Below are 18271 nucleotides of genomic sequence, written 5' to 3' on the forward strand. Positions count from 1 at the left end.
TATCACATTTGTCTTTGAGGGTCACTGAATTCGAATCGAAGGTCATTATGAGTAAATTCGGACATTTAACGGTCATTCGGAGGTCATTTGAACCCTTAATTCACTCAGTTTTATCCTATCTTAAAAATATTGCAAGAAAAATGTAGGTAGTTTGATGTAAGTTTCCAAGCTAGTATAGTTAGGGTCCATGCATCACTTACCCCGTTAGGATGATCTCGTTATAACTACTGGAATTAGGTTTCCAATCACCACCAGAAAGTGGCCATTCTTTCTCACTAAAGCCTGTCTTTTTTTGCGACTTGGAGCCGACAGAGTAGAAGGCTGGTACAAGATCACCCGGGCAGTCAGCGAAGTAGGCGCAACACGTAACCGGTGATTCGTGCAGGTCCATCGGATAAGGATTTTCAAAGCAAGGAAAGCCCTGTGTCAGCAGATCAATCACCACAAGGTCGTTTTGTAGCAATACCACAACCGCATAGGGATCCTGAAAGTCTGTTGTACACAAGGGACCAACGAGTGTACGAATGAATCTTTTTTTCTCAACGATGAATCAACGATGAAAGTTATAGTTTTATTGATCAAAAAAGGCAGATGTATTATAGTATTCATTTTATTAAGTAAATTTTGCACTAAAACTACTCGTTATTAAAGCACCACTTAATTTTTTTTTATTATGTTAACGTCAAAAAATATATCTTTATATCGACGTGCCATTGCTGAAAGATGCCGCTTTGCAAAGCAGAGCAGAAAGATGACATGTCACGCTCCGGGCAGACAAATGCTATTTCACGTTCAAGCTGAAAGATACCACTTCGGCGCTCGATTCTGAAAGATGGTTTTTTCTGCGTTTGAAGTGACACCATATTAATTTTTTATGTTTTAGAAGTAAAATTGGATGCTCTTCCAGAATATACCGTTGGAATGAAGGTAATAGTTAAAGTTGAAGCTTCAAACGCAGAAATACCGAGCGCCGAAATGGCATCTTTCAGCTCGGAGCGCGAAATGGCATCTTTCTGTCCGGAGCGTGACATGGCATCTTTCTGCTCTACTCTGAAAAGCGGTATCTTTCAGCACAGCACGTCGATATGGGCTATTCCACGTCAAGCGTGATGGGTCACAAAAATGACTTTCAGACTAACAAGGAGACTACCCCAAGTCCAGGTCACGGATTTGCTCCAACATTTTTTTGGGGTCTCCTGGTACCCAATACTGAATCTCCCTGTGCTTAGTTTAATCTCATGGGCCTTAGAGCCCATTTTTTAGAAGATTTTCCACATTATAAAAAAATCTTTGTTATTTACTAAATCGATATAGAAGTGATAGGGAGGCTCTCGTGAGACTCGATCAAAAAATCGATTTTCTTCTTTTTGCTCACTTAGTTAGCAAATGTGTAAATATAGTTAAATACATACTTCATAAGTACCAAAAAACTTGACTGCATTATTCACTTACTTCCACGAAAAAAAATCACGAAAAACACGTCATGTCTTAAGCGCTATAGAATTCGCGCGCATTTCTTAGGGCATATAGAAAATAACAAAGATATTTTTATAATGTGGAAAATCCTCTAAAAAATGGACCCTTAGGCCCATGAGATTAAAGTAAGCACAGGGAGATTCAGTATTAGGTACCAGGAGACCCCAAAAAAATTTTGAAGCAAATCCATGACCCGTAGTTGGGATGGTCTCCTTGTAAGTATGTATTCTTAAAAAGTACATTGAAAAATGAAAATCCGTAAAGTTTTAGCCCCCTAGGTCCATCCTTCATAGATCTACAGGGGCTCAAAGTCGGATTTTAAGTTTTTGATGCATTTCTGCTTATTATTCTGCTTTTCTGGGGTGAATAAAAAAAGTAGTTAAATCATGTTTCTTCAAGTAAAATTTGATATAGAATTCAAAAATGTTATTCATAACCTCGAAACCCCTTAAAAATTATCAAAAAGCATAAAGTAACATAAAATTAAAAAAAAAGTTGTTCGTATACCTCAAGTTGGCAGATATTGAAATATGTTTATCGACACATCGAAATACAACTTCTTACCTAGTCGCATAGTAGAGAAATCAATAGACTTAATTCTGTAGCATACAATAAACCAAAAAACATGAAAAATGAGGAATAAACCATGTTTTAATAGGAATAAATCATGAATGTTGTAGAATTGAGTCTATTGAATTCCTCATTATGCCACGTTGTATTTCGATGTATCGATGAACATATTTCAATGTCTGCCAATTTAAGGTATACGAACAACTTTTTTGGACTTTTATGCTACTTTATGCTTTTGATCAATTTTAATGGGTTTAGAGGTTATGAATATGATTTTTGAGCACAAATTTGAATTCTATATCGAATTTTAGTTAAAGTAACATTATTTTATATTTTTTTTACATTCACCCCAGAAAAGCAGAATAGTAAGCAGAAATGCATCAAAAAATTAACATCCAACTTTGAGCCCCTGTATATCCATGAGGGATGGCCCTAGAGGGCTAAATTTTAAGGATTTTCATTTTTCAATGCACTCTTTATGAATAAATACTCAGTTTAAAAGTATTTTTTTGACATATCACGCTTGACGTGAAATAGCCCATATATTGTCTATAGGTAAGGTTCATAATTTTTTATATAATGCGTGGATAATGTAAGGTTTTTTGGATTTTTTAAGGGGTAAAGACCGCTCTAGGATATTCAAAAAATCTATTTTTGCATATAATGCTCCTTTTGTTTAGAATGATGCCACATTACTTTTATAAGGAAAGAATAATTTTAAGATGTTTTATTTTTAATTTTTCTACACCGCTTTATACGAGAACAAAATGAGAAAGAAAAACTTTAAACGAGTTTTTGTTGAAATATAATTTTTTTAACACTGCGTGCGCGAAACACAGGTTTTCTAACCTTAAATCGTCAAAAAACCCTAGTTTCTCCCAAGCAGGGTTAAAAATATCGTTTGCAACTAGCCCGCGAGGAAGTTGACTCACCCAGGAGTCTTGGTAAAACAACTCCTGGATGAATCAATTGTTTCGCGCCCTTAATAACACAAAATATACTATTTCGACACTACCGGACAAAAATCTCGGAAATTATTAAACGGATTGAGCTGTACATTTCAACAGGAACTTTAAAATAATATTTTCCAATGAGATACATTTTCGATTCATTAGTTACTCGAATTACGATAAACAATTTTTAAAAAAATTTTTTTAACAAAAGTCGGGTTTTTTCTTCGACACAATTTTTACTTTTCCGCTAAAATCCTACGCACAAAAAAATAACTTTTTGGTAAATTTACGATATCTCCGCCATTTCGCAATTAAAATCAATCATAAATATATTATAAGTCCTCAAAGTCTTAAATTAAATGATCTATCATAGCCTTCGCCAAAAATTTCCGAATTTTGGCCTTTTTAAAAAAATCCCAGAGTGGTGTTACCCCTTTAATGTTCCTTCGGCTTGACCATAATAGCCTAGCAAAATGCGGATTAAAGATTAAACAAGATACGTACCACTGGACCATGGACTATCGCAAAGCGTGACAAAGTCGACGACATTATGTTCCATTTCCAGGACAGTTGTCGTCTTGCCCTGGATTACCGTGATACTCGGTGTCCTGCCAGTCGTTTCGTAAGCCAGACCACCGGAAAATATCACATATGCCTCCCTGTAAATGATGTATATAAAATATTTCTTCGTGCTGAATGTCGTTCGAATGTTTCTGCGATTACCATAGCTTTGCGCACTACAATTATTTATTTCGAGCTATTTTTTGAAACAATATTGATCTAAAGACGCGTGGAACGTTGTGTTCTTATGTAGGTAGCAAAAGCATCGTGTTCTAGAATTTCGTGTTTACCACAAGCTATTAATCCAGGTATTTAGGGCCGCCCAAGTTTTTGGCAGAATCAAGAGATGCGTCTAGTTTTTCTATAGTAATTGACATATTGGATACTCATGCTTTGGATCGAGTGTTATCTCGTTTTTGCAGAAGTTTATTGATTTTACTGGATTTTGTTCAACAGGGTGCGGTCAATATTGCTTTATGAAGTTTTAGGTGTTTTTTTTGAGTCATGCCAATATTTTCATGAGACCAATTTTTTTTCTCCCTTGCGACGGTGCGAATCCCCGCGCACCGATTTTCCACAAGAGGTGAAGCACCAGGTAAGCCGAGGCTTACCGTCGACCGGGTCCGGCTAGCTAGAAAAGGGTACGAAACTATGGGGGTCCCACGAGTCGGTACGTCGCCGAGAAGGGAGTTGTCAACCGTGGAGTCGACGCGGTCTGCCGGTACCGCCACGAAACGCCAATTGAGAGGAGATGTGAAGAAAAGCTTAAGGTAGTTGGATGATCATCATAACAATAGTACACTTTTGAGAAGTCTCAACATGCACAGCTAGCTTATGTGCAACCTAGAAGCGGGTTAGAAGACGAACATAATCCAAAATACCATGATTTTATACTTTGATCGTTAAATACTTCTTTAGAAAGCGCGAAGACCTACATTTTTTAATGCACTAATGGAAAGGTGATGACTTTATCTTTCTAATGGATAGTTTTTTTATTTTGAGGGGAATACCCCTCGAAACATAATTGAGCAAGTTATAGTCATTTCATGCTCAAATTTCAATGACATCCACCCAAAGTTTCAGCCCGATCGTAACACATTAATTTTTTCTTCAACCACCTTAAATAAATACACAACCTAATATGTTTAGTATGCAGTCTTTATTTCAATTTTGGTCTGGTGCTTCGCGCACCCACTTACTCAATCACACTCACACACACACACACACCTGGGCATCGGCCTCCTTGGCTCAGTGGGTATAGTTCTTGCCTGCTGATACAAGGTACGCCGTAGGGCGTGGGTTCGATCCCCACCAGACGAATTTTCGAGGTTCGTTTTTTCGCCTGGTGTGGTCGAGCCCGTGCCCGAGGTGGAGCGGGTACCACTCAAAAAGAAGACCCGGGCTATGTCATCAGCCTCCGAAGCGGTAAAAAACCCCTATCACTGTGCGAGCTGAAAACGAAGAGGATAACCATAAGTAGGAGTTCTAGGCGAGGACTCACAAGGCTGGCGATAGACGGGGAGCACAACACTCCCATGACGAAGTCAGAAGCGAGAACCACACTCATAAGAGGGTGCCGGATGCGGTAGCTTAGGCTCGTTGAAGTCCGCATGATGGCACCTGAAGCGAGAACAACACTCCCAAGACGACAACAGAAAAGGAGGAGCACTCACAGGGTAGCGCCGGAAGCGAGAACCACACTCACAAGATGTAGCCGACAGAGCAAATTGGGCACTTGCCATCGGCGTCAGAAGCGAGAACCACACTCACAAGATGGCACTAGACAGCGAGTTCTAAAAGACGTCTAACTCAGGAGGAGATGCCAGCAATGTGTGACCACGCAGTAGACGGCTCTGAAGAAGGGGATACGACAATCGACGATGGCATCGCGCAGGATCGGAGGTTCACCAAAGTAGAAAAAAGATGAGTCCCTGAACCCCTAATCGTCGTATATCGCTATGCGACGGATGGGGGATGTATGGAAAAACAACGACTAACAGAAGTAGCAGAAATGCTCAACTAACCCCGGCCTCACCGAAGCAATGCCTAACGGCGGATTCCGGTGAGTGTCCGAATGGGGTGGAGTAGAAAAAAAAAAAAAAACACACCTGGGCGCAGATAGTTGGAATATATATCTTCAGCATATATGCACTCCCTAGATTCTCCCAAGAGGAGGTGATTGTCGGCGGCGCGAACCTGTCTATTGGTGGAGCGACAGCATCGAGGAGTGTCACACAGCATGAGGAGCTGCCTCCGGTTGCGAAGACGCGCGTGACGGTCGTGCTGACGAGATCACCAATCGCGAGAATTTCGCCGACGCACGGATACGTCTATGCAGGGTGATACAGGCGAGCAAACGCCTCTGATGGAGGCAGCTCCGGTGGGCATACTGAGCACCTTCGCATTGTCAGCGGGTACGCAAGGCAAACCGGGTAGCGGGTGCCCTGCTGGGTCTTATGCCCAACATCGGAGGTCCAAGGAGTAGTCGACGTAGGCTGTATGCCAGCGTCATCAACTCAATCCTTCTCTACAATGCCCCGGCATTGAGTGAGGCAGTAAAGACGCATGGCTACGTCCACCGTGCGGCGTCGATCCATCGACGTGCCTGCTTGGGTGTGATCTGCAGGTTTTGCAGTATATCACACGAGGCCTCTCACGTTCTTGCCAGCATCCCACCGCTGGCACTACTCATCGACGAAGGCTCGAGGCTGTATCATCGCCGCCTCGAAAACGTTGAGAGGGAAGAACGGGGCAGGACGATCGAGAAATGGCAGGCTCAATGGACCCGCTCGACGAAGGGTCGGTGGACACACCGACTCATCCCGAACATCATTCTGTAGATTAAGAAGAGACGGAGAAGTGAACTACCACGTCACGCAGCTCCTGACTGGTCACGGTCGCTTCAGGTCATACCTGTGTCGGACAAACAACGACACGAGTGACCTGTGCCCGGCGTGTCCTCTGGCGGTAGAAGATGTCGAGCCTGTCATTTTTCACTGATATTACTATGCAACGGATGGGGGATATATGAAAACGACCAAAAAAATCGAAGCAGCAGAAATGCTCAACTAACCCCGGCCTCATCGAAGCAATGCCTAGCGGCGGTTACCGGTGAGTGTCCGAATGGGTTGGAGTAAGAAAAACACACACACACACTATCTGCTCGTTAGCTACGTCCTCAGTCACGACTCGTCGAGGATGGAGTACCAGCTTGGGCGGTCGTGCATACAAATATTGTAATATCGCTTACCGTCGCCGCAACGTTGCCCTGGGGTCCACGACAGAGCTCGGGTCACGGAATCCTCACTTCTTTGACAGTACCGGCTCCAATCGGCTACCAATCCTCGCTTCCTGGGTGTAGTGGACGTGGCGTTTCCGGACTTAACGACCTCGACGCACTCACTCAATAGTTCACTCTCTCTTTCTCGATTAAAGGTGCTGCTCACCTGCCGCTAAGCCACCCACGTACCCACTATACACTTTAGAGATTCGACACCGGATTTTCTGCGATTCTCTCGCGCGACGGATATCTCACGAGCGAGTACTTCTCGCTGCGATCAGAATGATTCTGGACCAGCGAGCACGTGTGTGCACGTGTATGCGCACTCGTTCGCGGCTCATACCAGAGCAGACGATTTCCCGAAAACATGAGAGAATCGTCTTATTATCACTATTATCAGCGCCGGTCGAGCGTAAACATTCGTTTTCGTCTGGAACGTTGGATATATGAGCCAACGTATCTAAGACGATTCTGCATCATCAAAAACTAAATTTATTTATTGTACGCCATACTTAATATTACTGAGATGTCTATTTCTCTAGATAAATTGTTTTATATATTTATATTTTTTTATTTTTTAGATTCTTTGGATATAGATTATCGAGGGAAATTTTGTTTGTTTGCCATCTGTTTGAGAACAGGGTGATGCATTCATCATTCCACCACGGAGCTTTCGCTGGTTTTAGTTTTTTAAGTATTATTTTCATGTATTTTAGGGTTTAGTGAGTCGTTATTTTCAGAAGAAAGGTTATCCAACTTTTCTTTGAGATTTTGTTTATTAGATGTCAGAAAAGTTTTAGATTCTGTCTTTATTACATTGATAAGGTAGTTATATCTGTCTTTTGCATTAAGATTGTTTATCAATTCCAATTTTTCTTCAATAAATTGATGGAGTATTACTGTATAAATGCCCCAATTTTTTGTTTTTAAATTAAGTTTATTATATTTAATTAGTATGTCTGGTATGGTTTTAGAATTAATGGATATGGAGCATTTTATTGGGTGGTGATCGCTATGTGTCCGATCATCTAGGACCTTCCATGTGTCTTGATCTAAGAGATTAGTATATATTAGCATCAGGTCGTTAGCTAAAAATGTAACATTTATATCTTCAGGGTTTTCATTTGATGTTATGGTTTTATAGTATTTATTGTACCGATTATTTAAAGTGACAGTTAGATTTTCTCCTGCAGAAGTTATCTTACATTATCCTCATGCTGAATGGTGGGCGTTAAGATCGCCGCCTATTAATACATATTTGTATTCTTTACAGGTTTCCAAGAGAATTTCTATTCGTTTTGTTTTTTTTTATCGGCATTCTATGAAATGAAACAATTAATAATTATTTAGGTCATTTCTATCTTTAATGGGAATAGAGAAACCTAGGAGGTATAATTTGTATGATGCCCTTTGCTGGTTTTGTAATTTTATTTTCCTTTGATAAGTAGGAGTTTTTTAATTGGGTTGATTGAATGTGGAATTCGTCTACAGAGCAATCATCATCTGAGCATTTACAAATTCAGGGAACTCTAACGATCTCATCTTCTTTTCATTAGTGTCGTAATTATTTAATTGCGATCTGACTTTCTTTAGGTCTTGATTGTTTATTCTAGCGATATTTGGAATTTTTGTTCTTTTATTTTTGTGGGGCTTTTTGAGTCGGTAGGAAGATGTTATCCTTGATCGATAACATTGTCTTAATTGATGTACTTGTCGGTTTCTTTTGTAGGGCATTCTGCATCTAAGCGATTATTTTCTTCACAGTGTATACTGTGACGATTGCGTTACGCCGTCACAGCTCTCTCGCCACTTCAGCCATACTATTGTGAAATATACCATTTGACTGATGTTTTCCACGCAGCAGTGGCAGCGAGACGCATGTGTGTGCGAGCGTGTGTGAGTGGAGATACTGTGGGTCGCGAAACACATAATGCCATCGAATATTTTGGAGCAGGAGTGACGAGTTGTTCACGTGATCGATTCGCTCCTGCGAGCCACGCGACTGTGAGCAGCGCGGCGAGATCGTTTTCGGACGCTGACACGACCACATCGACGTGGTTCCGAAATCGCGAGAAGTCGCGTCGGGCGTAAGTTTTATCGCGTACGTCGCAAGTGCATGTACCCTGATGCACAACCCGGACTAGCGTGAACGAGTAGCACCGAATGTCGCGGGTACGTGCGGTACGTACGACTTGGACTCGCGTGTACGCCTTCGGACGGGCTTGATTGTCGGGACACGTGAAACGGTGTCGTGTGCTGGATCTCCACGTGCTTCATTTGTACGAGGCAACGAATTGCCGCTCGATTCTGCGTATCGTGGGCGTGAGTGCAGCAGCATGAACAGGACGAGGGGCCATCCTTGGCCAGCGACGGCCAGGGCATGCGCAACTAATGTAAGTACCTCTCAAGTACCAAGCCGTCTTAATGCGTGTGCAATGTGCTGTATGTAAGAGTGTGTGATCGCGATTGTGCTGCTGCATTTTATTTTCATCAAAAAAAATGGAATTTTTCGATTTTTTTGTGCGTAAAATACAAAAATTCGTCTTTTTGGACTTCGTAGGTACGGTTTTTTCATGTAAAGAATTATACTTTAAGAATCTACCAGAATCCAGGCAATATTTAAACATCGATGTCAAAGTGGTCTAGTCCAAATATACACGCCACATTCACTTTAAGTCCTGTTATGCTTGCTCATTTTTGCCTTTTCGAACACTAGAAGAGATATATCATTTTCAGAGATTCAATTTTGTCGTGAAACGAAGCCCTCGCATGGAAGCTAAATATGATTGAACGACATATAAGAAAAACTTGGCGATTAATCAGATCGCTAACCGGTGAGCTTTACAAAGCGAATAAATTCTAAAAATGTAAATTGGGTGTGCGTCACGAGTTCAAATCGTCAAATCGACTTGATTTTCCATTCCGGACCGCACTTGATTATTAACGAAGCATAGATACAATTCTTATTTAAAATGAAACTTGACGTACGAAATGAGTAATTTGTGTCTTTTTTGTAATGGGCCATATTCAATAAGCCATGAAGAGTCATAGCTACAGTGTATGAAATGTAATCACTGGGCGCAAAGAAATGTTATATTTGTGAAAATTGTAAATTTAGTTGTTGTGATTGATAATATTGTTATCTATAGTAATAATATACAGGGTGCGACAAAAGTATGGAAACCCCTGGAAATATCGCAGAATATTCGTTAAAAAAAAATCAAAGACCCTATATCCGACGTATTTTTCGACGAGGAATCCGATGGTGACCTTGAATTTGACCTTGAACATAACCTCAAAGCTGCAGCGACTCAAAAGTCAATTTTTCAAATGTAACCCCCATTTTTTATTGCAGATTTGAAAAGAGCGGAAAATTTCACGTCAAAATGTTTGTTTTGTTTTTTTTTTTAAAGACCATTTTAAGAGTGCTACAAGCTCAAATAAAACCCCGATTTAACCTAAAATTAAGCTCGGAATAACTTCATTTTCTAACTGTAGCGCCCCTAAAAATGGTCTTTAAAAAAAAAACAAAACATACATTTTGACGTGAAATTTTCCGCTCTTTTCAAATCTGCAATAAAAAATGGGGGTTACATTTGAAAAATTGATTTTTGAGTCGCTGCAGCTTTGAGGTTATGTTCAAGGTCAAATTCAAGGTCACCATCGGATTCCTCGTCGAAAAATACGTCGGATATAGGGTCTTTGATTTTTTTTAACGAATATTCTGCGATATTTCCAGGGGTTTCCATACTTTTGTCGCACCCTGTATGTTGCATAGTGTTAAATATTATATTTATCATTGCATTATTGTTATTGTTACCGTAAAATTGTTTGAATTTATTGGTCATGACGTTAAAATAAATTAAATGTTAAATAAAAAATAATTCTGAGTAAAATAAACTCCAAATAAAACGCTATTTTTATTATGCTAACTTGCCCCAAAGCTTTGCCAAGTTACTCCCGTCCGGGACAAATTGACACTTGTGTCTTCACGACATAAAAATGCCTAAATAGGAAAGAAATCTTTTTTGATTGGGATAAAAGTACATACGTACAGTTAGCTCTATACAAGCTCTATTTATCTGTGAAAAAAATTCATCGATAAAATCTTAATATCGATTAAAAAATAACCGTTGTTTAAAAGTAACGCCAACACACCCCAGTCTTCCCTAAATGCATGTTTTCTCTCGTGCTGCGATTGTAAAAATAAGAGCGAAAAGCTTGATGAAATAAATAGAAATTAATTTTTTATTGCTCGTGACTCAAAGTGTTGATTTTTCTCGTGCATATCATTTAAAGCAATTTATATATTAAGGGGCTGAGTGTGTCTACAAGCAAGCCATATAAAGACGAATGGGTAAAAGTGAAGAGTTGTTGCAAGAGACTTACCCAGATCGCGAGAGCTTCCATTCGACTTTCTGAATGGCTTTGCATGGCTCGGGCTCGCCATCCTTCGTGCTTTTCGCTGTGAACGGAAAAAATCAAAGTTAGCAATAAGAATCGAAGAGCAAAATATAGTAGTAAAAAAAGAAAGACTCGGCAAGACCGAGGTTAAACCAATAGTAAAAATATATTACGATAAAGTACTGAAGTAGTCGAATCGGGAAGTAGTGCTTTATCTATTTTGAAATACGCTTTGGCTTTTCAACTATACATAAATGCATTATTTATATTGATTTGTGCACGGATTTACAGCTAACGTTGGCTGCGATAAAACTATGATATTCAAATTAAATCTCAATTTAATGATCCAAAAGACGCCTATCCATCAAAATTATAAATATTCAATCCCTCGACATTAGCACTCGAATGTAAATAATAATATTTTGGCAAACCAGTTATCCCGTACACTTTATCATATCGTTCATAAAAACTATGTTAAAAGTTTTACAATGAATACTCTCGCATAGAAAAACCTCAAGTTTGACACAAAATTGTGTAAACTGTTTATGTGTCATTGGTCCGAACTTAGCACATACGATTCTAAACTCATAATTGAAATTTTTCGGATACATTTGCAAGATATTCCAAGCATGTAAAATTTATTCAAAAATAGTCTCAATCTTTGTGGAAATAAATCTTAAAATTTTAATTCTTAGTTTAGAATCCTATGTGCTGAGCTTGGGACAAATGACCTGCAAATCTGTGGTGGAAAGGGAGAAACCGACCAACTTCATTTTTGGCGTTTTCAAGAATAACGTGTTTAAAGTTGCGTAAGAGTGCGTTGCTAGACGCGAACGACTATAGCTCTGTATCCATGATATTTTAATCTATTATGATATATCTTTTGGTCCATGTAACTATCAAAATGACAGCGTAAAGGCGAAACAAAAAAATGGACTTGGTCGGTTTTGCCGGGAAACGTTTTACGCTCAAATCCACTTACTCAATTTCTAAGCCACTGTATAAGTATCCAAACCCACCGTAAAAATTATTAACTAGTGGATTCAATAGGAAATTTCCTCAGCTTTTTAATGGTCATAACAGATTTTCCATACTCACCAAGGAAATTGCCATCAAACATTCAGAGCTAAATATCTCGAAAAACCAAAAAAGTGAACTCAGAGGTTTGCTTTTGATGAAAATGGAAATAACCGGAAAATCTGATTACACCATTAGTAAGCTGAAAAAAGTTCCTATCAAAACCATATTATCATTTATTTTTTCAGTCTAATTACAATATTTTAAAAGCGAGTTTTGATCGTAGCGAGCCACTGAGAACCACGCAACCGCGCTGAAAACGGCCCGAGAACAGAAAACGAAAAACAGAGTAATCTAAATTTGCTCGTATAATAAACTGTATATGTTTTAAGGGGAAAAATGTTGTCGCGATTGTACCTCCAAAGAAAATTAAAGTATTAAATCTATAATGATCATACGATATCTGGTCTATGATAATATCACAAATTGGAATTTTGAATTTTTGATAAATTGTCAAACAGCTTTATCTCCAGTTCCAGAGGACTTTGAGAGTTTTTCAATATACCAAATTAAATATAATTATGTGTTCAAAGTGGTAAATAAAAACACTCTTAAAAGAGCGAATACTATATTCAACTAATCTCTTGTTAAGCTAATTCATGATTCGAAGTGCATTCTTGATATTCAATAATGAGACTTATTTGAGTTCGATACTAAATATGAGTTTCCAGATTATTATCAATTCTCGTCTGTTTAATTGAATCATTGTTCAAATGAAAATTTAAGTGAATGAAAAATTAAATTAAATGGATTAATTATCAAGAATCGTTAGATAAACGCACGGTAGAATATACAATGAAATGAATAGCTGAAAAAATACTTACCATGCGGATGGGTGACGTTGATCGGCTTTGCCTGTCGGACAAGCCATGTTGTGAGAGATCCATCGGTGTGGCTGCACATGAATTGTTTGCCTTCATGATGCCAAGATATAGACCTGAGAGGTTCGTCTGCTTGCCATCTGAACTCCGCTTGTTTGCTTTTCAAATCCCACAATACCATTTGACCTGTCTCGTAGCCAATCAACATCTATGGACAGAAATGCAAAACTGTTGAGCAATTCAACGATCCGTTTCGCCCGAGTGCGTATTCGTTGTTGGAATTAAAGACTACAAATCAATTTTTTCAAGATATTGACTATAGATGGGTTGAAACGATTTTTCTATTACCGAGAAATATTTAAAATCTGGTTTCTCAAATTCTTAAAAGTTTGAGTATGTTTCTTGATCAATAACAAGACTAATTCGCTTCATAAACTTTTTTTTTAAACTCAATAGTTGTTGAGATAAAAAATTTGTTTTGTTAACATTGCAAAAATAATTGATATTTTTTTTAATATTATATGAACATGAATAATGTGCAGTTTGTATACACAAGTAGATATTTAAAAAAAGTTTCCAATTCCCAGATTACATATAGTTTATAATTTGCATATTGTGAGAACATGTTATTTTTAACGGGGTGAACTTGAAAAACTTTCAAATGCCATATTGATTTTTAGAATCAGTTGCTCATTCTACTGACATACTTGGCTATATTTTGTTGATATATTATTGAGCGCGCTCATGCTTATTTTGAATTCGAGAGTGTAACTGATATGTATAACGATAAAGTGACTGATAAACTGTTCTTACCTTACTTAAATCCAAAGGATTATCACTTAAGTGAACAACAGCGCCAGGATGTGTTTTCCTCGACCTACAAAATCGCAATATCCAACATTACATCATAATTACATCGTCTTACGTACATAGTCCTACACCTGAGACTAATAAGATAGATACAAAAAACAGGCTTAGATCTATTTAACTTTTAACCATTTATTTTAAAGGTACATGAATAATTTAAAGGAAATTTACAAGACACCAAATTTTTATTCATAAATTTCATCATAATCTAAAAACATCGTGCCAAAAAAATTATTTTTGCTAAGAAATGGGTTTTCAGCTAAGATTTGATACCGAGTTAAAAGTTAATAGAGAGCTTCAAAAATATTATATACACATTTCTTTTAATTAAAAGAAAAAAATCGTAGATCTAAACACGAACATGAGTTGAATCATCATTTATTATTTGCGAACAATCATTCGCAGATATTTTAGGAATGATCTTTTAGTTCGATTTTTGACTTTGGTTTAATTGAGCGTGGATCGATCGAATGCAAGAACACGGGTGAAATCATCAGGGAGAATTTAAAGGCAGAGATTTACTCGGCGCCTACCGCATGTAATGTTGACTCCCAACAACGACCGAACTGCTGCAAGCTCGTGTGTACCACCTTCTGCTTTTGCGTGACCAGCTACTAATGTATTATTCAAAAAATCAGATCGTCCGTTTGCGCTTAGGTGCAAGCGGTACATGTGATTATACTGTTAACGGCGAGTAATGTTTGAATGCGGGAAACTTTAGACGTACTTATGACAAACATTTGTAAAAATAAAAACCTCTAACGTAAATGTTTTACATATTGTACGGCGCACGAGGGCCAGAAGCTCGGTGCTAGGCCCTGTGACTCGTATGACATTCATTTGCATATGTACCTGATGCGAAGATGTGAGCACAATGTATATAGAGTAACGAGTGCGCTACCGCGTATTTTGATTCTGTAAGAGGCCTATTTAGAGCCTCTCATTGCAGACGTTATATAACAAGTTACGTCGAATGTAATCAACAGCCAATTGCGCCTGTATGCATGGAATGGGGAAACTTGCACAGCTCTAAAATACATGAATCAAAGTAAAACGCTAAATAATCATATCATTAATGAAATTATTTTTCTTTCAAATAGTTTTTCTCATTAATTGCTCTATCGAGACAGGCGAAATGGCTCACACAACATTCTTTGATCATATTCTTGCTGAGACTCTTGGATCAATTCTCGTTACAAATTTTAGTAAAGGAGAAATACAAAAGTTGATTTTACTACTAATTGCACGCAAACATTATTGAAGATTATATTTTAATCCATTTGATGCATCAACTTCATCGTATACTCTTATACTCGATGAAATGGGAATTTTGAGAGAATATTATTTGTCCAAATGTTAATTCGGAACTTTGGTCCTAGTTAATCTAAAACAAAGCTTCCTCACCTCAGTTTACGAATTAATTGTGCTGAATCAAGAATTTAATCGGAGTATCTTAAAAGTGCTGATATTACGCTATCTAACGTGACTTGAATATTAAAAAGTTTTTCGCTCCCAGAACTTTCGCCGAGTTTTTAAGTCCCATCTCTGTATGTACAGTAAAACTTCGATAATTCGAAATTTTCGATAATTCGAATTCAGGCTCTGTTTTTAGCGTTTTCGATGTAAATTCAATGTTAATTTACCTCGATAATCCGAACAATATCATAATTCGAAATGAAATTTTGCATTTAGAGTCTAGATGCCCCCGATTAGACCCCGAAAGATCAACATGGGACCTTGGGTCCCAGTCAAATGCACTGAAAATTTTTTTACTTGTAGATTTTGACCTCCTGAACAATAATAAACATTTAAGTGACCCCTGAAAATGAGCCGTTTATGAGAAAAAAATGATTAAAGTTGTATAATTTCAAAGCCGCTTAACGTAACCTCTCTCTGCTCGCTATAAACATAAACAAGGGTATCGCGAGAAAGTGAATTACAAAAATCTTTGCCAAACACTTTTTCGTGGCCGATACTGAACTGCTTTCATGTTTAACGTTATCAAAAGCCTAGTCTTAGTCATATTTGAGACGCTTCGAATTACCGATAAGCTACGTCGATAGGAGTATTTGTATTACAAAAATCTTTCATAAATCTGCTTTTATGTTTTGCATTATGAAAAGACTATATTCTACAAGCTAAAAAGTCAAAGTAATCTATGTTATAACTCGGCTCAATAATATGACGCTTAGACGAGATAATCAGTACAATAACGAAAGTCATTGCAAGTTTTGCATTCTAACGACTTGAAAATGTTCTGCTTTCATGTTTTTCCTGATGAAAAGTTTTTTGTAAGTGATGCAAAAAGTAGCAGTACATCCAGTCAGACGGATAAAACTTTCTCTATACCTGTATCAGCAACATAAAACTGCTGCTCTGCACAAATTGCAATGACGGGAAAAGAGTCCAGCTCGTTTTTACCACGTCCACGGAGTTTTAAAAGGGCAAAAAAGAAATCGCAAAATCTACACTCTCCGTCTTATGTCTAAGCATCGATCAAATAAGTGAAAAATTTTATGAAGGGTTTCACTGCTTTTTGATGAAAAGAGGAAAGCTTTTGCAATCAGACCTTGTAAAGGAGTACGTATCTTGACGTTTTAACGATACCTTACATGCCTTCGTAACTTGATTTCTCGAAGATGCTATCTTACTAGATATTTTCTAAACTAAAGTTTCGTCTGTTTTAATGATCGTATTAGCTAAAATTCGAGATGAAAGGCTTAAAAATTGCAGCTCTAGAGATAAAATTCACGAGACAGCAGCGTGGCATACAACCAAAACGTACATGTACAGTGGAACCTCGATAATTCGAATCTTAACCCTAACGGAAATTCTTCTAGAAAAATCAATAAAATTTTATAAACTTCTATAAACATTTATTAATTGATATAAACATTCGGATTTGAGACTCTAATAAAAGTTAATAAAAGTTTGTAGAAGTTTATAAAATTAATAATTATAAAGTTAATAATTACTGCATACCAAATAGCATCTAACTAATTAACTAATTGCGAGGAGTTGAATTCTAAATTGTGCAATAAATACCTCACAATTTTTTTTCAATTAAACATTTTAAAATGTTGTATGATTCCTTGATCTAAGGGCTGGAGCTTGGAGGTAGAATTTGGCGATAGAAACTCAACTTTCACCGATTCAATAGTGAGTTTAGGATGTGCGGCACAGTTGTCAACTATAAGAACTACTTTTCTCTTTTGTTTTGTTACTTTTTAATTGAAGTTTATCAATTCTTGAGTAAATAAACTGCTCGTCATCCAAGCCTTCTTGTCAGCAGCATTATTAACTGGCAAAGATTTTATATTCTTGAAATATCGAGGCTTTGCTGATCTTCCAACAATAAATAGTTTACGTTTATCTGTACCTGTCATATTGGTACAAAATAAAACTGTTATGCGTTCTTTGCTTTTTTTCCACCTTTACACTTTTCATTCTTAAAACACAAAGTTGAATCGGGCATACTTATAAGAAATAGAGCTGATTCATCCGCTTTGTAAATGTCATCTAGCTGATATTCATTCAATAATGTTTTTATTTTTTGTTGCAATCAACACAGGATTCTTCAGAAACACTGCCACTTTCACCGCATACTTTTCGAAATTCTATATTGTAGCGTTTTTTTAATCTATCTAACCAACCATTGCTGCACTTGAAATCAGGTTTTCCTAATGCTTCAGCGGATATTTTTCCTTTTTCCTGTAAAATTGGTTCGCTGATGCTTATTTCATTATCAAGACTTTGTTTAAATCATTTCAAAACACATTCATCCAATTCTGGAAAATCTGATTCCCTTTTTTTTACAACCTGTTCTTACTTGACAGTTTAAGATAGATTCTTTTTTTTTTCAATTCCAGAAAGCGTGTTTGGAAGAATTCCAAATTTTTGTGCGATATCTTTTTTCCACATTGTCGGATTACCTTCTGAAAACTTGATAATTTCGATTTTCTTCTCAATAGTACAAATATTATATGTAGGCATCTTGAAGTGAGAGTTTAAAACTAAATAACAACATTGACTCGAGCACTGTACTCGGCTACTGTAAGTATAATTTTACACGAATCGAAGATTTGAACTTCAAAATTTTCTTCGAATTAACCAAGGTAAGTATTCATAATTTAACATGCAAAAAGCAGGGGTTTCGCACGGGACCAGTAATTTCCTTCGAATTAAGCGGGTTTTCGAATTAGCAAGGTTCCACTGTAAAGTGAAACCTGTTTAATTCGAACCCGGATAATTCGAAAACTTGA

General features: G+C 37.6%; 1 protein-coding gene across 8 annotated transcripts in view; it reads right to left on the bottom strand.

Moving 5' to 3' along the window:
- LOC106648577 (syntaxin-binding protein 5) overlaps positions 1–18271 on the bottom strand; it is a 96415-nt gene that overhangs the window by 39171 nt on the left and 38973 nt on the right. For all 8 annotated transcript variants that reach the window (XM_014365588.2, XM_014365580.2, XM_014365561.2 and 5 more), the window contains exons 5-9: positions 13956–14019; positions 13146–13350; positions 11230–11305; positions 3504–3658; positions 201–492 (exon numbers count right to left, since the gene is read on the bottom strand). In XM_014365588.2, the coding sequence (XP_014221074.1) occupies positions 201–492; positions 3504–3658; positions 11230–11305; positions 13146–13350; positions 13956–14019 (792 nt within the window). The remainder of the gene's footprint in view (positions 1–200; positions 493–3503; positions 3659–11229; positions 11306–13145; positions 13351–13955; positions 14020–18271) is intronic.

This window comes from Trichogramma pretiosum, unplaced genomic scaffold, assembly GCF_000599845.2.
Source record: "Trichogramma pretiosum strain Unisexual culture from Peru unplaced genomic scaffold, Tpre_2.0 scaffold62, whole genome shotgun sequence".
Classification (NCBI taxonomy): domain Eukaryota; kingdom Metazoa; phylum Arthropoda; class Insecta; order Hymenoptera; family Trichogrammatidae; genus Trichogramma; species Trichogramma pretiosum.